At 38.5% G+C, this 25,889-nt stretch overlaps 2 protein-coding genes across 4 annotated transcripts; both read left to right on the top strand.

The window, feature by feature from the left end:
• The first annotated feature begins 7,774 nt into the window (after window positions 1-7,774).
• LOC145824162 (uncharacterized) lies at window positions 7,775-9,122 on the top strand. Its single transcript, XM_082923772.1, has 2 exons — window positions 7,775-7,882; window positions 8,715-9,122. Exons 1-2 carry the CDS (start codon window positions 7,775-7,777, stop codon window positions 9,120-9,122), a joined length of 516 nt encoding a protein of 171 aa, XP_082779898.1.
• An 8,849-nt stretch (window positions 9,123-17,971) lies between these two features.
• Window positions 17,972-24,881, top strand: LOC114262918 (ABC transporter B family member 25-like). 3 transcript variants are annotated; one of them, XM_082866684.1, is made up of 17 exons: window positions 17,990-18,216; window positions 19,126-19,194; window positions 19,299-19,334; window positions 19,406-19,480; window positions 19,611-19,735; window positions 19,836-19,935; window positions 20,118-20,289; window positions 20,391-20,509; window positions 21,922-22,032; window positions 22,114-22,255; window positions 22,387-22,519; window positions 22,701-22,776; window positions 22,904-22,969; window positions 23,502-23,609; window positions 23,719-23,826; window positions 24,214-24,411; window positions 24,508-24,881. In XM_082866684.1, exons 1-17 carry the CDS (start codon window positions 18,172-18,174, stop codon window positions 24,703-24,705), a joined length of 1,881 nt encoding a protein of 626 aa, XP_082722810.1. In that variant the 5' UTR covers window positions 17,990-18,171; the 3' UTR covers window positions 24,706-24,881. The 3 variants fall into 3 exon arrangements, with proteins under 3 accessions (XP_082722812.1, XP_082722810.1, XP_082722811.1); XM_082866685.1 differs by lacking the exon at window positions 19,406-19,480 and having other exon boundaries at window positions 18,021-18,216; XM_082866686.1 differs by lacking the exons at window positions 20,118-20,289; window positions 20,391-20,509 and having other exon boundaries at window positions 17,972-18,216.
• The last annotated feature ends 1,008 nt before the right edge of the window (window positions 24,882-25,889 follow it).

The raw sequence follows: 25,889 nt of genomic DNA, 5'->3' as shown, positions 1-25,889 counted from the left end.
GCCTACATAATGTTGAAAAAGGTGGCCAATGACTGGACACTAGGGGCAATTTTCAGTACATCTGATTGGATCATCCATCAAACAAAGGGCATGAACCCAACCAGTGGCCAATGATTGGACACTAGGGGTAATTTTCAGTATATCTGATTGGGCCATCAATTGAACAAGGGGCGTGAACCTAACCTTTCTCTCTATCCGCTCAGAGCCATTTGTCAGGCACTTTCCCCTAGATTAGGGTAGTTTACCCCCATGTTGATTCTGATATGATTCAGCTTTCAAAAATTATCTCCGGCCATTTCAAGACTCTCTTGGGATTGCCATATTCTCTCTGATTAATACATGTGCTTTGGATTATGCCTATATTCTTATACACTCTGGTTGAGTTACACTGTGATTAGTTGCTCTTGCTCTTAACTTTGTTCTTTACTTAAGCGGAGTTTTGTCGAGTTGCCTCCCTTTGTGTTACATTTCAATGAGTTATGGCAAGTTGCCCTACACTCATTTCGTAAGGTACATGACGCATTACTCTGAATACTGCTCATTTCCCTCTGCATACCATGCATCGCTCACCTGAATCGCACTATTTTGTGCATTTCACTTTGCATCGCATTATCTTGTGCATTTCACCTTGCATCACACTATTTTGTGCACTTTGTATTACACTATCCTATTCATTTTGTATCACACTATTTTGTGCACCATTGCATTGTCTTGTGCATAGCACTGTTTTATGCACCTCACTTGCACTGTCTTGTGCATTCGCATCTATTTCATGCATTAATTTGTGTATTCCACTTTGTATAGCACTGTCTTGTGGACCTGCATAGTATTGTTTTGTGCATTCACCTTACACAGCATTGTTTTGTGCATTTATTTGTATGGCACTGTTTTGTGCATTCACTCTACATCGCACTGTATAGTGCATTTCAACTTACGTCGCACTGTCTAGTGCATTTCAAATTACATCGCACTGTCTAGTGCATTCCAATTGCATCACACTATTTTGTGCATTTTAACCCACATCGCACTGTCTAGTGCATTTTAACTTACATCGCACTGTCTAGTGCATTTCTCAACTTACATCGCATTGTCTACTGTATTTCTTAACTTACATCGCACTGTCTACTGCATTTCAACCTATATCGCACTGTCTTGTGCATTTCACCTTACATCGCACTATCTTATGCATTTCACTTTACATCACACTATCTTGTGCAAACTTGCATCGCACTATCTTGTGCACTCATTTCGCGATGTCTTGTGCATTCACCCTCACTCGCACTGTCTTGTGTACCTGCATAGTACTGTCTTGTGCATTATCGCACTATCTTGTGCATTTCATACTATCTTGTGCATTTCACACTATCTTATGCATTTCATCTTACATCGCACTGTCTAGTGCATTTCAACTTGCTTCGTACTATCTTGTGCATCGCACTGTCTTGTGCATTCATTCTCACTCGCACTGTCTTGTGCACTCCTTTGGTCTAGAAGACCTTAAATACTCTAAAGGTGAAATTCCTTTGGTGTTTGTCATGCCCGAATGACTTCCGGTGGTCTGGTATAGCCACCTGTCTATGTTTGCGGTAAGTTCCTAGGAGATCAACTGAGACGGTGGAAACTAGAGTTCAAGTGGCAGAGGCCTACAATGTAAAGGTTTAGAATTTCCGAGACTAAAGTCTGGTTTAAATACCCAGCGGTGTATCCTCGGCTTGACATCTGTATGGCAATCCCATAGGTTGAGGTAGCTTATACGCGCCTCAATTCTGGATACTGAACCAACCTAGTCTGTTACCCTGTTGGAGAATGGGAAAAGTTACAAACATAGCTAGAGAGAAAAGTAGTACCTGTGGTTTGGAAGCACAACCGAGAAGAAGAGGAAGATCCCCAGTAGCATGAGGTGAGTTATCGCCAATTGCCCCTATAAAGGTACTTTCACTTCCTAGCTACATCATATTCATTATAATCTATTACTTCTATCGCATTGCATATAGCATCTATCGCATGTATCTACTGCACTATCCATTACATCCATTACATCATGCATTTTTTTTTCCATGTTAAGCTTAGTTTGGCATGTGCCCATACTTTTCACGTTAAAACATAGCTCTGAATGTGTACGCGCCTATTCTGTAAGAATTGTGGTCTGAAGATTTCGGTACCTTTTCTGTGTTAGACGTGGTTTGTTTTGTGTCCATACCTTTTCTAGGTAAGACGTAGTTTGGCTTACGCCCCTTATTCACTACATCCATTGCATCCATCGCATTGTACTTTGTCTTATTGCATTCAGCATTTAGGATCATCATCTTTCCTGAGCAGATCATTTCTCACTTATATCATCCCACCCAATTACTTGTACACTTTCTCTTTCTACAAAACACATAGTCTTGCATGTGCTCTCATCCCTTTCACGTTAAAACATGGTTCTATTATGTATAAGCATCCGTGCTGCGCTGAGGCCAGTATTGAGGATATAGGCACTTAGCCTATATTAGACGTCGTTTGGCTGTGCCCACTTCTTTTCTATATAAAACGTAGTTTGATCTGCATCTCCATCTCTATATGGTATTTGTGTGGTTTTGCACTGCTTGTCGTTTGATTAGTTCGTTACCTTGTATATCATTTCATTGTTTCGTTATATTGTGTATCATTTACAATGGGATACGTAGGTAACCCTCGAGTTTAACCAACTACAACTGCATTTTGTTTGTTTGCCCAAGTCTTACGACCTTGTCAAAATGGGTCGCCTTCCGGCTTTGACATTCACTCACGTCATTTCATGACTTCCGAGTTCTGTCAAAGAGGGGCAATTGTAGACACCCCATTTTTGACCGTCCCCAAGACTTGGACATCATTGCATGTGCACTCGATGATTATGATTGCATGTTCTCGTTTTGGTGCCCGAAGTTCGCAGCGGAATGCCCTGTCTTTGAGCCTTCCAGCCCTGTCCATTCTATGCTTTGTTTTGGACAAAAAACCTTAGGGCGTGTTTGGTAACGTTTACGTTTTCAGTTTATATTTACAAAAAATTTATAAACTGGTTTTTGTTTATTTTTAAAAAAACATAAATTGCAAACACGTTTGGTAATTGACAAAATGTTTAAAAAAATTTAAAAATATAAAAAAGAGTGAGAAATGGCAAGTGGTGGCAAGTGGCGGCGGAAGACGGTGGTGGAAATTGGTGACGGTGGGTGGTGGGTAAGTGGGTAACGGTGGCGGGTGGTGGGTGGTAGCGAGTGGGTGGTGGTGGCGGCGGGTGGTGGGTGGCAGATGGGTGGCGAATGGCAGGTGGTGGTGGTGGTGGTTGGTGGGTGGTGGTGGCGGGTAGGTAGCGGGTGGTGGTGGTGGGTGGGTGGGTGGGTGGGTGACAGTGGTGGTGACGGGTGGGTTGCGGATGGCGGGTGGTGGTGGTGGGTGGGTGGGTGACTGTGGTGGGTGGTAGCGAATGAGTGGTGGTAGTGGTGGTGGGTGGTGGTGGCAGGTGGGTGGCGGATGGCGGGTGGTGGTAAGTGGGTGGTAGTGGCGGGTAGGTGGCGGCGGTGGTGGTGGGTGACGGTGGGTGACGGTGGCGGGTAGTGGGTGGTAGCGAGTGGGTGGTGGTAGTGGCGGGTGGTGGTGGCGGATGGCGGGTGGTGGTGGTGGTGGTGGTGGTGGTGGGTGGGTGGGTGACGGTGGTGGGTGGTAGGTGGTAGCGAGTAGGTGGTGGTAGTGGTAGTGGGTGATGGTGGCAGGTGGGTGGCGGGTGGTGGTGGCGGCGGCGATGGGTGGGTGGTGGTGGCGAGTGGGTGGCAGGTGGGTGGTGGGCTGGTGGTGGTTGGGGGTGGGTGGTGGGTGGCGGAAGACGGTGGTGGAAAATGGTGGCGGGTGGTGACTAGTGCTAGGTGGTAAAAAAAAAAAACTGAAAACTCAAAATGGAAACACATTTTTTGTGTTTTCATTTTTTGGCCAAATTTATAAACTGAGACTACTGATTTATAAATAAAAAATTTTATCAAACAAGTTTTTATTTGAGTTTTTAAAATTTTTGTAAATATAAACAGAAAACTGAAAACGTAAGTGTTACCAAACAGCACCTTAGTGTTTCAAACCCAAAACTATAGTGCTTCAAGCCTACAACCCCTGGTGGCCAGCCAGCCACTGTTTGAGGCTGCCGGCCACCCTTGTGGTGTGGCCTGCCGACCATCATTAGTGGCCTACCGGCAATTTTAGTGGCCTGCCGGCCATCAGTATCTTTTTTCAAATATTTTGGTGACAACTGTGCCAGCCGTTACCACAACTGCCTCCATCTTCATACACGTGTATGGATGGATATATCTCAGCCAAATGCATGTTTTGCTATATATAGGAGGTCTCTTCCCCCATTTTGATGGTTAGAACTTTTGGAGCAAACATCCCTCTCTCTCTCTCTCTACATTTTTCTCTCTCTCTTTTGCAAATTTAGCCTATATACACCACACTTTTGCCTACACCTCCTTAACCAAAGTTGATCATCTTTGAGCTGAGATTCCTTGAGGCCTTCTTGGAGCTCTAGAAGGTGGTTTTGGCTTGAATTGTTGCCTAAAGCTGATCTTTGCTTCAAGAGGTATAACACTTGCCTTTTCAACTTGTTTTGCATACTTGTTTTGCTATCTTTTTCCCACTATTTTTGGGTTATTTTGGGGCTATGAAAACTCTATTTTGGTGGACTGAAATTGGTGGTTTTAGGCCATTTAAGGTTAAGGGGTGGCTTACCCCTCTTTATTCTTTGTTTGTAAGGCTTTTCCACATTTGTTTCCCACTTTCAAACTATCTTTTTATGGGCTTTTGAACACTGAATTTCAGAGTATTTTCAGTGATAAATATCATGTTTTGAAATCTGAATTTTGAGGGGTTAGCCTCCCCTCCTTGTGCCTTGTTTGATAGCCTAGTTAGCTTTATGAGTTAGCTTATTTTTCTAGTCCTTTGTAGCTTAATTCCAGCATGTTTTAAGCTCTATTTTGGACTGTTTTAACTCTATTTTGGACTGTTTTAACTCTAGTTTTGGCTAGTTGTTGCATTTGAGTCTTGTTTTACATGCTTCTAATGTAAGCGTCCTCACAAGCTTGGTGTTTTAGGCTCTTAGACACCACTTGTTTGAGTTGATTCCATATTTTAGTGCTTTTCTTACTTAATTTCAACACTATTAATCTCTGCAATCTCCCTCATTTCTTCACTTTTTCATTTTCTTTGAGGGTTGTTTCAACCTTAGGGTTGTTTAAACTTGAGATTGAGGTCCATGCTTAATGGTTTAATCCTCTTTTGAGGGTTCAATATCAACAGCATGACACTTCTCTCTTGCCTTAAACTACCCCTTGTTTGACACTTCCTTCTCTTTTAGAGGACTTACTAACCAATGGACTTAATTGGTTAAAGAATATAATGGTGAATTAAAATAAGTAAATAAAAGTTGAAACTAAAATTGTGCAAGATAAGCATTTGGTTGTGTTTTGATGTGTTCAAATCGGACGTTAATTTGAACATAAGGAAAATTGAGGCATTTCATACTCAAAGTGATGAAATGTGCCAATTTTCTAATGTCACCATTGCCCTTGATCTTGCATGATAGGGTGAAGGTTTTTGGTCTTGTTTGTGCATTTATTTAACTTGTACACCTTGGTTGTTTAGCCATCATGCAATGAAATTGCTTGATTGATGGTTTGAGGACCAAGTGTATCACTCCTTTGAGATGTTTTGAAGATAAGGAGGGGTATACAGTACAAACAATCTGTGAGAATACCTTCTCTTTGCCCTGTTTGCTCTCTGTTGCAGCAAGGAATAGTGCATCATCGGTGGCCAGCCGGCCGCTGTTTCTGGCCGGTAGGCCATCAGTGTTGGACGGCAACCCCCCAATGGTGGCCGGCCGGCCACCACTTCTGGTCTGCCGGCCACCAATGAATTTTGAGTAGAATGTTTGTGAAGTAGAGCAGCTTTGACCTGGAAGTGGAAAATCAGTGTAAGGGTTGTGCAACAGAGGCTTCCGAAGGTAGACAGTGGACGTTCTTAGGGTGGAAATCGAGCATGCATGGACCTCCCTTGCTTCCCGAAACTATTTAATTAGCATTTAGCATTTAGTCATTTATTTGTTATACTTAATTAGTTGTAGCTAATTAGTTTGTTTTGTACTTATTTAATTAGCTTAGATTAATTAAACTAGTTTGTGTTGTAAATATTTAATTAGCTTAGCCTAGTTAAATTATTTAATTGTTGTACTTAATTAATTAGCTTAGAGTAGTTAGTTAATTTAATTCATTCAAGTTTTGTAATAATTAGTTAAGTAGTTTAGCTTAGCTAGTTTATTCATTCAGACCCTCCTGCACGAGGGCATCAATGTTGTAATAATGTGTATATCTTCCAACCCCACATCTTTCTCCTTTTATTTATCCGCTTTCAATGGTTACATTACGGACATATTTCAATTAGCATGCCTTATGTTTGCATCCATTCATCGTGCATTGCATGCATCGAGGCTCAACGCATCATTCAAACTGCATTATCATTTCAATACTTCGTTGAATACGTGCTTAGACCGCATGTCTTGAATTAATTCATATGCCACATTAGTAGCCGAGCCTAGTAATTGCAGATTACATGTTGCATTAGACATTTGGCATAGTTAGGAATCATGCATTTTTTTTATCTCTTTTGTTTATCTTGGCTTGGAGTATTAGGTGAGTTTTTAGTGTTTTAGCATACTTGCATAAGTGTGAGTGATTGCCATGACTAGCATGTTTGCCATGAGGCTAAATGCTTACTTGTTAAACTGATTGAATGCCTGTGGATGAAGGCTTGTTGATTGAATTGAAACAATTCAATGAATATAAGTTTGAGCCCACTTTGTTAAGTGACAAATTCACAAACTTTAAGCCCACTTGAGGTGGCAAAATCAAACCCTTTTCACAAAACAAACATGAAATTGAATTGTTCCAATTCGGGCAAAGTAATCTATACTTGCTTGTGCGCATCACGTAGTAATACTAGCCTAATAACTGGAACAAAAGCATATAACGTAGATAAAAATCATATTATGATTAGTAGAGACTGATCTTTGGTCGGGCAAGCGGGGGTGCTCAATTCATGACATTCCCCTCTCATACCTAAGTTCTCGAGCCAAGGTAACTTTGGTGATGACGAACATGTGACCTTTGGCATGAGTGATGGGTTTCCTAAATTTTTCCAAAATAAAATATTTAGGTGGCGACTCTATATCTGGCAAAGTAGTCCAATTTTGGCATTTTTGATTCTCAAATCGATTTTCCAAAAGATTTGTCAGATTTGGACTCTTTGGTGTTTATCAATTTCACATTGCACTTGTGAGATTAGATTCAAAACCGCGGGAGTCCGAACTGTTGGGCTTTCTTTCAAACTTCCGAAAGGGGGCGTGAAAAAAGTCAAGCTACACCAGGTGTTGGCCGACTTTGTGGCCAGGTTCACTCTTGGCGCAATCCTAAGGTGAGCTCCGGTGAGCCGCGGCTTAGGTTCTCCAAGGGAGCAGAAAGAGAACCAACTGGGGCCAAAGGATCCCAATCCAGTAAAACAAAAGAAGAAAGAGAAACCAAAACCCTGCGACATCTACATTGGTGACTCCTTTCGCTTGTTGGTTGATCGAAGTTCAAACCATCAAGGAGCGAGGGCAGGACTGGTGTTGGTATTGCCAAATGGGCAAATAATTGAGCAATCTATTCGTTTGGGGTTCAAGGTTTTAAACAACGAAGCAGAGTATGAGGCGCTAATTGCAAGACTGAAACTAGCAGCAGCCATGGAAGTCGATAAGGTAGTAGTCTTCTATGACTCCCAACTTATTGTGAATCAAGCAACGGGTGAATATACAACCCAAGATGAAAGGATGATAGCTTATGCCAAGGAGGTTATCAAGCTGCTAATACTGTTTGAAAATTGCCGACTATAGCAGGTTTGCCAAGATAACAATAGCCATGCCGACGCCTTAGCTAACCTGGCCAGTGCTATGAAATCAGGTGAGGCTAGGACAATAATAGTTGATTATTTGTCAGGCCCAAGTGTAGAGCCTCTAATAACGGAGTACGAAGCGATCTGCGTAGAAATGGGTCCAAGCTGGATGGATGCCATAGTTATGTTTCTCAAAGATAGCAGGCTACCAACAGACAAAAAGGAAGCACACAAAATCAAATTGAAGTTGACTAAGTTCTGCTTGTCAACAGAAGGCCATCTCTATAGAAAATCCTTCACTGGACCTCTACAGTGGTGTGTGCACTCCTCTCAAGTAAAGGAGTTTTTATATAAGATCCATGAAGTAGTTTTTAGAAGCCATGCAGGGGGGGCCACTTGCCGAAAAGGATTTCGAAGCTTATGTGAGAAAGTGTGAGAAGTGCCAAAGGTTTACACCTTTGATACATCAGCCAGCAACAAATCTAAACCTCGTGTCCTTGGCCGTTTGCCCAGTGGGACCACTGCCCCAGGCAACTGGGCATAGAAAGTTCTTGCTAGTAGCCACAGACTACTTTACAAAGTGGGTAGAGGCTAAACCTCTTGTGAAGATTCGAGATATTGATGTGAAGCATTTCATCTGGAAGAACATAATCACCCGGTTTTGGATCCCAAGGGCCATTATAGTAGATAATGGCACCTAATTTGACAGTAAGCTGATCAAAAGCTTCTGTACAAAGTATAAAATCAAAAACCATTATTCTATCCCCAGCTTTTCCCAAAGTAATGGATAGGCAAAGGCATCTAACAAGACCATCTTGGATGGGATTCAGAAGAGGCTGGAAGCAGTCAAGGGAAAGTGGGTAGAAGAATTGCCCAATGTGTTGTGGGCATATCGGATTACGCCGAAAATATCAACTAGGGAGTCTCCTTTCGCCATGGCATATGGCACTGAAGTAGTCATCCCACTAGAGGTCGGCATCCCTGGAATCAGAACCCTGGGAGTGGAGAATGGAACCAACGAGGCATTCCTTGCCCGAGATCTAGATCTGTTGGAAGAAAGAAAAGAGAGAACAGCAATTCGGCTAAGGGCATACCAACCGCAGCTTACTAGGGCTTACAACAAGAAGGTCAACCCAAGGAAGTTTAAGATTGGGGACCTCGTCCTAAGAAAAGTCATTGACAATAAAAAAGGATCCTAGGGAGGGCAAGCTTGGCCCAAACTAGGAAGGGCCTTATCGAATCATCTCAGTTGCTAGCAATAGTGCATATCGGCTTGAAAATACTGATGGCAAGGAGTTACCAAGACCCTAAAACACTTGTAATTTAAAAAATTTCTACCATTAGATTTTTTTATTTTTTTTTTTAGTTTTATGTATAATTAGACGAAGTCTCAATAAAAGGCTAGCTAGATTCTGTTTTTATTATTGTTGAAAAACTTGTGCGATAAGACTGAAAAAGTCTTATGACGATGTTCCTATGGTGAACATGACGAATAACTTAGACTTATCACATGGTAGAATTGAATTATACTTATCATATGATAGAGTTGAACTAAGTTAGCGATGTTTCCAAATGAAATATGACGAATAACTTAGACTTATCATATGGTAGATTTGAATTATACTTATTATATGATAGAGTTGAACTAAGTTAGGGATGTTTTCCGAATGAAACATGGTGAATAACTTAGACTTATCACATGGTAGAGTTGAATTATACTTACCATATGATAGAGTTGAACTAAGTTGGTGATGTTCATGAATGAAACATGATGAGTAACTTAGACTTACCACGATGGCAAAATTGAACTAAGTTTGATATAGTCAGATTAGCAGAGACGCCAAGGTAGAAAACCTCGACTAAGCTTTGTTTGAATCAGACTTCGGCAAAAATTGGAGTTGTATACTTAATGTGAACTTAAGAGAGACTTAGGTTCACATTAGAGGGCAGGAAGTAGGAATGGAATAAAGGCATAACACTAGTAAAAAAATTTAAAATTTTAGGTGGAAGTTATCCAAGATCATTGATAGGTGGAACTATCCAAGATGAATTAATCCGAGATGGGAATACCGCTATGTACCCGAAGTATATTTATCTGAGATACCCAGCCAAGGTTCTAGACTTGGAAGGGTGATGCCTTGCCCGAAGACAGCAAGTACAAGTAAAGAGACAACACTTGTAAAAATATTTTAAAATATTTTTAAGTGTTGGCCAAGAAAAACAGTAAAGGTTTTTATCCGAGGTGATTGGAATGTTCTACCTTGAGTTATGAGTGTATACGAGGTCTGGAGACCCAAGATAAGGATCCAAGTTGCACTTAGAAGAATTGAAAAAATATTCCAAGTATAGAAACATACAAGGCTGTAAAGCAAAGCATAAACACTTAGAAGCAAAAGTAAAACATGCAGTCAGAAGATGGAACTTGTTCAAAGACAAAAAGGCACTTCGACCGAGCAAACAGAAAGACTTGTTCAAATCACAATGGCAGAGGGCACATCGGCCAAAATGAAACTAATATTGCTTAAAACAACCAAAAGATTACATCGTTCAAGACAGTTCAGAGTAACAAGTACAGAAAAAATCCTAAGTACTGGAAACATTGGCGTTGATCTCAGATTGCTCAACCTCGGCTGTTGGCGTTATGTCGGCCTCAACTAGCAGTACTGCCTCCTTCTCCTTCACTATCTCAATGTCTATTTCAAGCAATGTTTGGTCTAAGCTCTACTCCGCGACCTGGACCTCGGCCTCAAAGGGTTGTCTTTTTGTGAGAGGCACTCTTGGAAACCTCATCATCCCCCTCGTCCTCAATCAAGTCTAGGACTTGATCATTCAGAGTGGGGACTTGGCTGCAGTAGTAGCCTCCACCTTATCATCAGGCTCTTCATCAGCTTCCTCCTCGTCAGCCTCATTGGCCGACTCTTTGGAAGTAGGAGGGAAAGGCACGCTAAGTTGGTCGATGTCTCTGAGAGGGGAGTCCATAAGGACAAATAGTTTGTTGAGTGCCTCTGTCCAGCCGAGGTAGTAACCTCTGTTGCAAGCCAGATTGACTTGGTCTTTGTACTGATCGCGAATGGCGACTTGGCCCTCTTCATATGCCTTCTCGTCGGCCGCCTTAACCTCGGCCTCCTTTGATGCAATGGCCTCATTGAGCTTGGCCTCAAACTCTACTGCCCTAACCTTGACAGCCTCAACATCGGCCTTGGCAGCTTCGACAGTGGCCTCAGCAACTTCAATTTTAGCCTCGGCTTGGTCTTAAGCAACCTTGGCCTGATCCAGCAGGTTTCGGTTGCTGGCCGCGGCGTTGTTTAGAAAGGAAAGGAGCTTGGTAGCTTCTTGACTCATTCCTCGTCATCTCAGTCTTGACTGTATACGAATGTGCACGTTGAATGGCCTACAAGGAATGAAACAGATTAGTAAAATTTGGCTAAGTGTTGGAAAACTTTAAACGATGAAGTAAAAAACTTACCAAGACGGAGTGTTGCGTCATAAGGCCAAAGTTCTCGTACATGTGGAAATCAAATATATGATTCATGTCAACTGGAAGAAGCACGGTCGTTGACAGAGCGGCACCGACCTCCACATTCTCGATCGCACTGTCACCGGCTGTCATAGGTCGGTCTCTAACCATGACCTCAGGCACCCAAGCCTGATCGCGAGGGAAGCTGCTGCTACCCTCTGGGTGATTGGACCTCGACTTCTTTAGGGATGGTATGTCTGATGCTACGGCCTCGGCTGGCCTCTTCTCGGATTGAGCCAGCTTTGATATCGGCACAGAGTCCTCAGGATCCTTCTCAGATTTAGAAGGAACCTGAGTCATTGTGGCCTTAGCCTTGGCCTTCTTTAGTCTTTTTGGCTTTGGTTTGGATTGGGATAGAGAGGAGGAAGACTGGATGGTCACAACCCCAGGTATGTTGGCAAGGAGGTCTTCAACAACAGCTGGTTTGCAGCCCATCTCGTCGGCTGTTGAAGCGACAGTAATCTTGGTACCGAAGTGGATTGCAGGAAGGGCGATGGGAGGGTTTGCTAGATCGTAAGTTGATGACTCAGATTCTCGGTGTTTACGACTACAAGTTCTGCCGGTAGGAACGTTTAGAGGAGCTCGGCGTCGGTGACGGCACTAAGAAAGTGGAATCAATTGGGGGGCAAAAGTGGAACGACTTATACGTTGGAATATAATTTAAGAGGAGAGGCACTTTGCGTCTTTGAATAGAGAGATCCAAGAGCTTCTTCAGGTCTTAACTTGGGATGTAGGATTGCCGAAATCCCTTTGTTGGCTGAAGAAGAACTGCAGAAGTGACCAGCAGACATTAGCACAGACAGGAGAAATAAATCGACAAGACTTAACAGAAACATAAAAAGTTACACTTGTACTCAGTGCTTACCCTCATCGTCTCTAAAAACCGCTTGGGGCAGAGGAAAGAAATGAAGATCGTCATCAAGGGCGAACTCTCAATTGCCCGAGACAATCAGGTAATCATCTTTAGTACCTTTGTTGGAGTTAGGAAGGTCGGCTATAAGTTTGAAGGCGGTAAATCTGCGCTTCATGTAATATATGTAACCTTTGTCCAACTTTAGACCACACATGGTGTAACAAATTTGGATGTCAGCTAGTGTAATCCTAGCCTTCTCTCGGCGTGCTAGCTCGATTATGCCATTGATAACCCTATATGAGTTGATGGCTAGTTACATAGGGTTAAGTTTGTAGTAATGAAGGATTTCTCGGAAGAGGATGTCTAGGGGAAACCGAAGTCCACACTCAATGAATACAACTATAGGGGAGGGCATGAAGTCTCTATCGGGCATGATAGAGTCCTCATTCCCAGCCAACCTAATTTGAACGTCGACTGGGATGGAGAACTCTTGACGGAAATGCTTTAGTTTAGCTGGGGTATCTACCCTCCACCTAAACATACCCATAATGTCGGCTTAAGGAAATCGATACTGGATTTTAGGGGAAAGAAACTGGTATAAGCCTAAAGACCTTGGCTAAACCCTAGAGAGCACCAGGGTGAGGATTTCTAGGGTGAGGATTTTTGAAGATCTAAGGGGAAATTTGTCTCAGTTTTCCTAAAGGATATGGGTTCTAAAGCAAATCCCAAACCTAGAACTATAGAAACAAGAATCAAAGGCCAAAGATCTGAAAACAAGCAAGAAAAACAGAAAATGAACATGATTCACAATCAAAAAGAATCATAGGCAAGCAAGATTCAAGAAACAATTGAAGTAGAAATGTAGAGAATAACGCAAATATGGCAAGAATAGTGCTAGACGTTCATGAGCACAAACATGATCAATGCAATAGTGAACATTCCAAAAACAAGAAATGTGAATGATAACCAAAATACGATCCCAGTATTGGTGTGCATTACAAGAACAATAAGCGGTACAAGTAACAGGTTCAAGAATGAAAAGTGGCTGAAATGCAGAAAGCCCAGAGACAGACAAAAATACATTCGTAAACATCTAGGTGACGGTGTGTGAAACAATGATGTGCAATCAAGAACACAATCGATGCGGGAAAAAGTGATTCAAGATCCAAACACACATACAAATTCAATGACAACACATGAGTAAATACAGCATAGGCTTGTGGCAAATTCAGAGAAAGAAACACACTGCAGACTGGAATTGAAAAAGGAAAAATTAAAGACTTACCGACAAGAGCCGAGGAAATAAACGACGGAGTATGTGTTATCGGAATCTGACGACCACAATGAACGGGGCAAAACAGTAAATGCTTCACCGGAGATGATGAACAGAGCATGGTAACAGAGCTTCAAACAGATGAAAAATGAAGGATTGGGAACTCTAGAGAGAGAAAATCTAAACAGAGAGAAAATACGAGAATGAGAAGTGAGGAGGCACAGAGAGAGAAAGAAGAGTTTTGTGAAAAATTGAAAAGGCAAAAAAATTGCAATGAAATGTCTTAGATGACGTGCCTGTCAGGTGGCACGGATAGAAATGACGCAGCATGCTAGTACGTGTCAAGTACAAACTAGTGGGGAAAGGACACGTAGAGGAAACGATTGAAAAGACTCTGCATGACAGTTCATACGCAGTTAGAACTCTTGAAATTCTTAAAATAACGAGGCCATAACCTCGGCCAGAGGAGCGATCTCGGTTGAGATGCCTAAAGAACTAGATTCTTGGCTCTTGATCCTCGGGAAAGTGGACAGTTGAGTCCTGGCTATATGAAGCCGACGAGTCACGATCTCAATCAAAGAGAAAAATGAATTTTTAGCCGATATGAAGTGTGGACAAACGGTATAGGTTTCATCACCTCAGGTTGCCGCGGTAATAAAACCTAGGGGCAGTTGTAGGGAAGTATTTTGTGAATGACAGCACATGGCTAAGGTGAAGCCGAAGTATAAGCCGAGGTGCCACGTGGCCTAGTTACTAAAAGACAAGTCAGTATAATTATGTCAAAAGCATAAGGCTATCTATATTTTCTTAATTTACCCAAAAATTATAGGGTAATTCTATTTACATCATCATTTTATCTATTTACAATCTCAAATTTTTTCATTCTTTTACTACAATTACCCTTATCTAAAATGACCAAAACATCCTCAAAACCCTAACCCTAATTTCTCAATTCACCCCTACTTCATCCCTATGTCCACAAACCATCACCACTACCTCTGTCGCTAGTGACACTATCCATTTTCGCCGGTGCCGCTCCCAATCCCCTTTTTGCCCCACCCTCATTCCCACTCCCACTTCTCATCTTTATCTTGTTCTTTATCTTCTTCTCTAAAACTCTATTCCTCTCTCACTCTCTTTCTATGTCTTTCTAGTTCACAATGAAGGTAGCTAGGTCATGCAATGAAGGCGACTGGATTATGATAGAGGGTTGCAAGGCGAAAGAGGGTAGTTCATGATGGTCACAGTGAAAGGGATAAGTCGAGGATGGTTGTAACTGTGAGAGAGACTGAAATGTTAGTCAGAGACGAGGATCAGAGGTTGTGATGGTCAGAGGTGGAGAGGACCGTGGCTGGTTTGTAGAGAAAAAGCGACAGTCGAAAGGGGAAGGCAATTGTAAAGGGTGGTCACAAGAAGAGGGGGTCCGCCGGTGGAATGGGGGACTGTGGTTTGGTGGTTAGATTTGACAGCAATGGTTGTCACTAGACGTGCCGACAGTGGCTACTGAAGTTAGGAGTTAGATTTAGGGTTTGAAAATAGGGGGTAAAGAAGATAAGGGCAAGCTAGGTATCATGACAAGTGTAAAGAGGAAAAAAAAAACCTGAATTTTTTATTGTGGTGTAATTAGAAATTAGGTGTAATGAGACAAAATTATCATGCAAGTAAAATTACCCAAGATTATATCAAAATGAATAATTATAATTCAACAACACTTATCTAAAACCATAACAACCAGCATAAGAAAGAGTTCATAATAAAATAAATAAACTCACTACAACTATGAACTTCATACTGAGAGACACAAATAATATAAAAAAATTGAGGCTAGCTTTCCATCCATGTTTTGTCAAAAAAAAAACAAAAATTGTAAAGTTGTTTTCAATCAAAGACTTAGCAATATAAAATTAGCGTCCATTTAGTAACATTTGTATTAACAACAGTTGTTCTCTCTAAGAAATCCTAGTCTCTCTCTCTCTCTCTCAAATCCTAGTTGTTTTCTTTTTCTTTGCTCTCAAGGGGGGAGAAGGTGGTGCTTTTAACCTTTATTTTTCCTCTATTTCTTTTCTTGTGGTTTCTATCACAATGTTAGCCACTACCATTCCTCTTGTCTCCATCATCGACTTGCCACCAAAGAAGCTTTCAGATCTAGACTCAGATCTAATTCATAACTGAGATCTGATGCTATTAAACTTGTTGTTATACGTTAAGCGACCACCTCAGATCTAAAATATTTTATTTTGTAATGTAGAGACGAAGATTAAGGTACCACAGCTATTAGTTACGACGATGAACGGATCGTGAAGGTAATTGGTATTATTTGTTTGGTGGTGATCATTTTGTTTTGTTTTATTTTTTTGTTTGTTTTTTATTATTATTTTTTTGCAATAAAATCTCTCTATGTATCTCCTTTCATGAAAAGTTTCTCCTCGCTGTGTGAAGGTTTGTTTTTCTCCCTATGTGGAGACTCGTATTCTTCTTACGTGAAGGTTCTCTTTATCCCTTTTGGCATTTATTTTGTACTCCAATATAGTTTATGATATACCATATATTAAGCATTGTGCTTTTCCATTTTAAAAAAATTGTTAACAACAGGCATGTATTTATTGTTATAAAAAATCTGGAATTATAAATAAGAAACAGTTTTAGTGTCCATTTTTATTTATAAAAAAAATATGGATAATTTATAGAATTATTAAATTTTTATAAACAAAAGAAAGAAATACTTTCTCTTGTTTTGAGAACAAAATTTTAATTATTTCAACCCCTCGATATCAATATCATTATTGACCTGTAATATTACTAATTAATAATAAAACAACATATTAATACGTGAATCCCACTGGTCAAATGTATTAATAATTCAATAACTTTCAATAATTGTGCATTTTGGAGTTATATGTCTATAAGGTCATGTTTGATTGGGAGTTTGGGAGGATGGATTGGATTAGCAATCCGTGGGACCCACCAAACCCTTGTTTGAATGCAACAAAATGTCATAGGATTAGTAGTGTAGGGGGTTTAGTAATCCCCCTCTGTAGGGGAATTAGTTTGGGTGAATTTTAGGTGGGATTAGAAAAATAGTGAGGGGATTGTGTCTATTTTATATATAAAAAAAAATTAATTTTTTTTTTATTATTACCAAGTGCACCTATTTGTTTTAATATTTGTTTTAATATAGGAAAATTTTATTTATTTATTTTCTATAAAAATAATTTAACAATCCAATTAATAATCATCTCCCACACTATCACCAAAACAAACATACTTTTACTTAATTCCCTTACGAATAATCCACACATTAGCAATCTCTTCACTAACAATCCTCTCACTAATAATCTTATCCAACCTAATCCTCCAAACAAACATAGCCAAGAGAATTCTCACAAATTTAAATTCAATCTTGAGGGTTCCATAGTCCCATTACGAGACATGTTTTAATGATTTAAACTGTTCATTTTATAAGGCATTTCATGTATATCATCGATACATCAGATCAACCTACTTTTTTTCATAGATGCATTGGATTGACCTAATTTATATTAGTGTAAATTTTTTCATAAATATATACAAGGAGGGTCTTACAAAATGAACGGTTTGAATTTCGAAACAAGATCCGTGAAATGCCCCACAAGCCAGAGAACTTGAGAGAAGCTCAACCCATATGACAAATGTTTTGAAATTATCCAAATTTTCATAATATTTTATAATTTTCTCATATTATTATAATTATTATTATTATTATTATTATTATTTCGCCACTATAAAATTTCTTAAAAAATTAGATTATTAGTTTTTAGACAAGAATAAAAATTCAATGTAACACTCATATGGATTATATGGTATCACCAATAAAAAAAAGTTACATTACGTGGAGGGTCAACTCAATAACTGCCTAGTCATATATACATGGAAAGTGAAATATAAGAAATAATTAAACAGTGATACTAATGATATGGTGTCGCTGTTATATTAATTTTTTTTATCCTATGACGGGTTGGGTGGATTGGGTTAAACTCCCCATACCTTAATCTCTCCATATCTCTCTTATAGGCTCCAATGCGGGCTCGCACCATTGATCCAAACCGTCTATTTTATAAGTTTCATAATCAAGGTCATTCATGCAAAAAATAAATTTCACCAAAAAATTATAAATACAGGAACAAAAATTATTTTATTTTATAAAATGGGGGAGCTATTGGTGAATTTTAACCACACACACAATTTCCCAAATTTTATGTCTTTGTACAAAAACTACCCATTATATGGAAGTTTCACAGAGGTTCATATCTTGGAAAAAAAAAGTTATGTATGCAATGACAAGAGTCACAAATTCCACACAAATTTTCTATCTCCACGTGAGACATAGTCAAAGATGACAAAACGTGGAAGTTTTTATTTTAGTATTGCTGCAGAGACTAAAACTGACCTCAATTTCCAAGTCTTTGTGTGTGTGGAAGCTATACACAAGAAGAATCAAATTTTGCGTTCACATGCTTTGTGGAATTTGAAAATACAACCCCAAGAAAACCCACACCATATTGAATTGTATCTTCTGCACTTTGTTATTCTGTGGGAATAGAAGAGAAACAACAATAGTCCTCAGGGATGCATGGCTTTGGAAGTGAGAGGCCTCCTCACCTAAACAGAGAGGTAACTAATCTTTTCACTTTTCAGTAACCTATTTGTGGCCTCTCTTGTATGTGAATGTTTGATTGTGTTTTTGTTTTCCTTCTTTTCGTCTTTCTCTTTTTTTTTTCTTTTTTTCTTTTTTTTTTTTTTTGCTGTTGAAGTAAGGTATTTTTGTTATTTCTGTACTTGTTACATTATCCTAATTTTTATGTATTATTTTTGTGTATGTGTTTGATTTATAATTCTTGTGTGTTTTTTTGTTTGTTTTAAAGGATCGTGGTTAGGTGTTATGAATTCCTAACATGTTATGTTTTCGAAACAAAACAACAAAAAATTCTAAAACTTTTCATTTTTGTTTAATTTTTGTGCAGTTTCAGAAACCCAAAACAATTTTTTGACGTTTCTTCTAGTGAGTTGTTTTTAGAAAAAAGAATTATGAGAGTACTGTTTTAAAAAATATTTTGTCAAATGTAAATAGAAAACGAAAACACAACCAAATTCACTTATTGGGTTCTGTTTTGTTTTGTTTATGGAGTTGCCCATATAGAATATTCTAGTGCAGTGCTGGATTTTGATGCTTAACTATATTGAGTTTTTGACTGATAGGTCATGTTAAGTTTGATCTGTTTAAATAAACCCCAAGTCTTGATTCCTTTCCATATGTAATTTCTTGAGATTTATGCCCACTCTTGTTAATTCCACTGAATTTGCTTAGTATAGGTTGATGATTGCGTGTAAAATTCTTGGGTCACTTTCCCAGTGCTCAACAACTGTTTATGTTTTAGATCTATACAAAAACTTGGATATCTGATTTTCCTGACTGGATTTCTTCTATATCCCCTTCTCAAATTCATATTTATGACTTTGCAATTCTTGAATTTTCCCGGTTTTTTGTTTTTTACTTTCTTTGTTTTTTGTGCTTTTACATAGGGGAGAAAGAGAAATGTTGCTGTGGAAAACGGTGTTCAATCAGACCTTGAGCATGGAGATGCAGTACCGGTAATTGCAGTTTCTGTTAGACCTTTCAATTTCAAATCTTTGATATACTACTTATTTCCCTGGGTATTATATATCTAAGTTGCTAACTTTCTTGGAAAAATCAGGCTGCAAATGTCGGGTTTGGTAGAGTACTAGCACTTGTAAGTGGAAATTACCTGGTTTTGTTACTGTTTGAAATACATGAAGTTATTAATATCTCATTACTTGGCAGGCAAAGCCTGATACAGGAAAATTGATCCTCGCTACGGTTGCTCTATTGATCGCATCCACGTCAAATATGTTGATTGTATGAAATTTTGCTATTTGTGTGCACGAGCTTGTATTTGATAGTTTAGTTAAACACTATATCCAATTTAGAGACACGCGGTATTGATTTTTTATTTTATTTTTTTAACTTGGAAATGTTCATGCTGCAGCCAAAATTTGGTGGGAAAGTAATTGACATTGTGTCGAGAGATATCCAAACACCTCAACAGAAAGATGAAGCATGGGACGAAGTCAAGAACACCATACTATATATCTTTCTGATTGTCATAGTCGCGTATGACCATTTCTGAATTTCTTGCCATCAATATCAGTAATATTCCTAGTCACGAACAATTGTCATTTCAGGGGCTTATTTATCCTATTCTTCTTTGTAGGTCGATTTGCACAGCACTTCAGGCATGGTTGTTTTCTTCAGTTAGCGAAAGGGTTGTTGCACGGTTGAGAAATAACTTGTTCAGTCACCTCATTCACCAAGTTCAGTGATCTTCACAAGTTCCATGATTGTTTTTTTTCCCCATGTCTATTAAATTCCATTTGTTGCTAAGAGAATGACATTTCTTTTTCCTTCTCTACATATGCTTGGCAATTTAATGGCATTATGAATTTTATGACACTTTCGATGGAAAGGTTTTTCACAGCAACTGATAATTTTGTAGGAAATAGCCTTCTTTGACATTACCCGAACCGGGGAACTCCTAAGTAGGCTATCTGAAGACACACAGATCATAAAAAATGCAGCAACTACCAATCTCTCTGAGGCCCTAAGGAGTCTTTCTACTTCAGTGATCGGTCTTGCATTCATGTTTGCAACATCTTGGAAATTAACATGTAATTGCTCTATAATTTACAACCAAACCGTGAACTATATTCATATATCATCCTCATTGTAATGTGCTCATTTTATTTCTTGTTTAATTTTTTGTCTTCAGTATTATCTTTGGTTATTGTTCCGGCCATCTTTATTGCTATCCACCAATTTGGTCGCTTTTTGCGTGAACTATCTCACAACACTCAATCCGCTGCTGCTGTTGCTGCCTCAATTGCTGAGGTTTGTTGGTGACAATAGAAATTTTAGTTTTCTCTATGTTGAAACTTGATTATCTCGAATTTAAAATTGTTGTTGTTAAACCTTACAATCCCTCACCCACTAAACCAATTTGATGGTGTGATGGGAAAGGGTTAGAGAATAAAATAATTTAGGGTTGGGAATATATCTTCTTTATATTGGTTTCATTGCTCATGAATATCAACCTTAACAAAATAAAAAAATAAAAATAAAAAAATCTAGGGTTTCATAATGAGGAAAGAGAAGAATTCTCTTAGATATAGTTAGATAAAGGAAAAGAGATTCAAGTGTGCTTATGTAGGACAACTGCAAAGGCATTTGTTAGATATATGCCAGTTGTGGAGTATACAAGTTGTAAATTGTCTAAACTACACATTAATAATGTTATAAACACTACGAAATATTCCCCAAAAAGCCCATGTTGTACTGTAAGTTTTCATTATTACTTAGTATTAGATTTTATTCTTGACAATCCTGTTTGACAAAACTCCTTTCAGTTGTACTTGTATTTGCACTTTTTATTTCAGTGAGGCTATGAGTTTTTAAATGCGAATCCAACCCGAATTGTGACTTGCAGAGAAGTTTGTGATGCTAATTCTTTCATGATTATCACTTTGCTGACTATGACGAGGATCCTGTGAGGCGTGTTTTTACGCTTGAGCGTCTATTCTTCGCTCGATCATACATCTTGGTTTGGAACACGTGATATAGAGTCCCCGCTTGAGCATCCATTCCCACGCTCGAGCGGATCTCGCGATCTCAGCTTTTATAAAACCTCAAGTTGCTCCAAATCTAGGGTTACGCTTCCAGATCTTCTTCTTGGATATTAGGGTTTATATCTGAGGTTATTTTGCTAGTTTTCTTTGATATTTGGTTGAGTATTCAACTCATGGTTTAAGAGGTACACATTAAAAGTTTGTTCGTTTATTCAATACAAAAGAGAGAGTTATTTTTCGGTAGATTCTAGAGAATTCGAGCCTGAAGTTTTAATGAATTTTGGAGTGGCTCATTGTCGTAATCCGACATCGGCGTTGTAGATTCAACGTTGAGTAAGACAGTTCCGAGGTGAAGACCGCAGTGGAAGAGGCATACAGGGGTCAGTTCAATTCGGGCATGGATTTGTTAGGTAATTGAGAGTGCACTTGTGTAATTCCTTTTGTCTTTTTAGTGAATTGTTTTGTGACTTGGCCCGTGGTTTTTTATCACAATTGGAGGTGCTCCAATTGTGGTTTTTTCGCGTTAAAATCGTTGTGTCGATTTATCTTGATTGTTTGATTGGGATTGTTATCTACTATTTAAAATTGATACATAATCACAAATCAATATGTAGAGGATTTCTAGATTTTTCACTTAGTACTATTCATTTTCCCGCTAAATCTGCAACTGTTGTTTAGGAAACTTTTGGTGCCATACGCACAATGAGATCTTTTGCTCAGGAAGAATATGAAATTTCACGCTATGCAAAGAAAGTTGATGAGACATTAAATCTTGGACTTAAACAAGCTGTGAGTTTCTCTCTCTCTCTCTCTCTCTCTCTCTCTCTCTCTTCATATGCACGCACAAATTGAAGTTGTTTTCTGCTGCAGAAAGTAGTTGGATTGTTCTTTGGAGGTCTAAATGCAGCATCATCACTAGTTATTGTAGTAGTTATCTATGGAGCCTATCTAACAATCCATGGCTTTATGACCTCGGGTGATCTTACATCCTTCATTCTTTACAGCCTCACAGGTATACCCTCATTGTTATCTGCATTCAAATTAAGTGAAATAGATACTAGCTTTTTTACACGGATTCATTTGAGATAGTTTGAAGATCTGATTATTGGTTAACACAACACAACTGTCTTTTTTTGGGACCAGTGGGATTATCGGTATCTGGACTATCTGGATTATACACAATAGCAATGAAAGCTGCAGGAGCTAGTAGGCGGGTTTTCCAGCTTCTGGATCGCGTCTCATCGATGCCAAAATCAGGAAACAAGTGTCCTTTGGGGTTTATTTTTTTCCATTCTATGATCTCTTTCTCTTTTTGTTAATTGTGACTAATGCACTTCGCTAACAAATTTGCATGAAAAAATAGAAGGATAATTGTGAATTATGCATAAATGACCAGATTATGTTTATGATAATGCAATGTCCAAAAGTGATAATGTATTGATTGCCATCTATTGTAGTGGTCAAGATGCGGAAGTGGAGTTAGATGATGTCTGGTTTGCCTATCCCTCACGACCAAATGATATGGTGCTCAATGTAACGATCTCTCCCTGACTTCTTTCAGATTGAACACAATATTTGGCTTTAAATTTGAGTGTTCTGATAGAACCATGACTCATTCTGTGAATTAGGCTGCCGATCAAAAAAAAATTCTGTGAATTAGGGAATAACATTAAAACTGCAGCCTGGTTCAAAGGTTGCTCTGGTCGGTCCAAGTGGTGGTGGGAAGGTAATATATTATTAAAGATTAGTAATGGATTCATGTTTGTGCATTTTTCCTTCCAATGTTTTCAAAATCAGACCATTCACGAAACCAGAAAAGGATCTAAGTTAAGGGTCATTGAATGTTTGTTAAAAAAGTTAATTATACTTGAATACCAATCAAGAGATTTCGTGTTTGAGCCTCTTAAGATTGATTTTTACAATGTTTGCAATGACTAGATCATGCGTTCGAGCCTTTGAGGGTTCAATCAATTTTCTTAAACTGGCTACCAATTCAAATAGATGTCCAGTTTAACCATACCAAAAACGAACAAAAAAAAAAAAAACGATTTTCGATCTAAAATGGATTCAAGGGTTTATTCCGTCTAGAACCTAGACCAATCAACCAGATGGTCTAAACGTGTTTAAAAATATTGTTTCCTTAAAACCCAAAAAAGAAAAATATGCATGCCATCTTTTGTGCAAATATATGAAGATTTTGAGAATAGAGGGATTGGGCATATGCATCGTGACTCGTATCTTTTGATTGGGTGTTGCAGACCACTATAGCAAACTTGATTGAAAGGTTTTATGACCCTATCAAAGGAAAGATTTTGGTGAATGGCGTTCCTTTAGTAGAGATATCCCATGAACACCTACACAGAAATGTAAGTTGTCCTAACATCTGCAAACAGAAAATTCTAAACATGTTTATATCGGTTTTCAATGTCTAATGAAATTTCACATCTAATGGACAACTCTACTGTTGAAATGCAGATTAGCATAGTGAGCCAGGAGCCCATTCTGTTCAACTGTTCCATTGAGGAGAACATTGCTTATGGATTGGACGGCAAAGCAAGCAGTGTTGATGTGGAAAATGCAGCTGTAAGATTGCCGTCTCCACTGTTTGCCTTTAATGAACATTTTCAAAAAGAATATCAAATTTTTTTTTTTAAGATCCATCTAAACTAGATGACCCTAAATTTTTTAATTGAAAAATGTTCATTAAAGATGAAAATAAGCTAAAATTTTGTCAAAAGAGCTTATAAAAGTTGGCTTATTTTCTTCTTTACTGAAGTTTTTTCAATATTTTCATATTTTTAAAATTATTGGGATTGTTTAATCTAGACAGATTTATAAAGTAAAATCTTTCGACTCAAAATTAAAAAGAAGTTCACTAAAAAATAAAAAAATTAAAACACAACTTATAAGTTGTTGTCAAGAGAACTTTAAATACTTTGATTCTGATAATATCAATTGTGATAACTGCAGAAAATGGCGAATGCCGATGAATTCATATCCAAATTTCCCAAAAAATACCAAACCTTAGTTGGAGAACGCGGGGTGAGGCTTTCAGGAGGTCAGAAACAGAGAGTAGCAATTGCAAGAGCTCTTCTAATGAACCCTAGAATTCTCCTCTTAGACGAAGCCACGAGTGCTCTTGATGCTGAAAGCGAATACCTAGTCCAAGTTCGACTTACATATTATTACTCACCTACTTTTAAACTAAGTGATATGTTTTTTTTCATATTTTTAGTTGACTATACACGCGATGCTGTTGTATAGGATGCTATGGATTCACTGATGAAGAGAAGGACGGTTCTAGTTATCGCACATAGGCTCTCAACTGTCAAAAGTGCAGACATTGTCGCGGTTGTTTCTGATGGTCAAGTGGTTGAAAGTGGCACTCATGACGAGCTCCTCGACAAAGATGGTGTCTATACTGCATTGGTGAGGAGACAACTGCAAGGATCCAAAACTTGAACCAAGTTTCAATGATTTAGGTTTCTTTGAAGACTGAAGAACATGGAGGGAAGTTTTATGGATTGGTAAAAAATTAATGCAAATAATTTTATATACTTCTTACATGCTAAACTATCTCATTATGCTTCTTGCAACTCGAAATTTGAGTGTTTGAATGACTTTATTTGTTTTGAAAATTTATTTTACTTCTTGTTTTAAAAAAATAAAAATATTAAATATAAAAAAAAATGAATTGGCAATGTCATCAAGCTCTATCTAATTTCTTACTTTTGTTGGTCATGATAGAAAATAAGAAGAAAAGTAAGTAGATATTTCTCAAAAAGTCCCTTTTTTTGTTTTATTTTTTGGTTACACCAAGAAAAGTGAACAGATACAATAATTTAATTTCCATCAATTTTGAATCCAAACATATCCATAAATCTTCATTTTGGTGCATTCAACAGTAAATCTTAAAGGATTTTGTTGATAAACTTGAAATAATTAATCAACTAACTAATTCGATTGGTCACTTTTATATAATCTAAGAGGTTGGGGGTCATCTTTGCACAAAAATTTGATTATTTCTCTCTCATTATACGATTATATATAAAAAAAAAAATTCTTCTCATTATGAGCTATTTATTATTGTCGTTGTTGGGTGTAAATGGTTTCGAGATTATTGTAATTCTTCTCACATTAATAGTTACTTTCTTATTGATTGGCAAAATAAAATAAAATATTACAATTATCAGTAGAAAAGGCTTTGATGCAAGGTTCTAAATATCGGCCGGTACGTTCCGTACCGGCCGGTTCGTACCGGAATATGCCACCACCGAGTCGGATACTCACCGGTATACCGATGAGAATGAATTTCGCGTCCGTAACGGCCGATTCCCGCTACGTATCGACCTGAATCCGATACGTGAGCGATATATTTCCGATACAGCCGATACGAAGCAAAAAATAATCGACCAAAGCAAAGCAAAGCAGCTGTAAAAGTGGAGCAAAGCACCTGCAAAAGTCATGCTCTGTTTATATATAGAGAAGGCATGCTCTGTTTATATATAGAGCAAAGCACCTGCAAAATATATAAACAGTTCGATTTATATATATATATATATATATATATGTTTTGCCTCTGTTTGCTTTGTATAAAGCATGCTCTGTTTTTTTTTTCTTTGATGAAATTCACCTGTTTTTCTTCT

The sequence above is a fragment of the Camellia sinensis genome, chromosome 4, assembly GCF_055761805.1.
Source record: "Camellia sinensis isolate YWXY chromosome 4, ASM5576180v1, whole genome shotgun sequence".
Lineage (NCBI taxonomy): Eukaryota > Viridiplantae > Streptophyta > Magnoliopsida > Ericales > Theaceae > Camellia > Camellia sinensis.
Note: the sequence above shows the minus strand (reverse complement) of the source record. Positions and strands in the feature narration are given on the sequence as shown.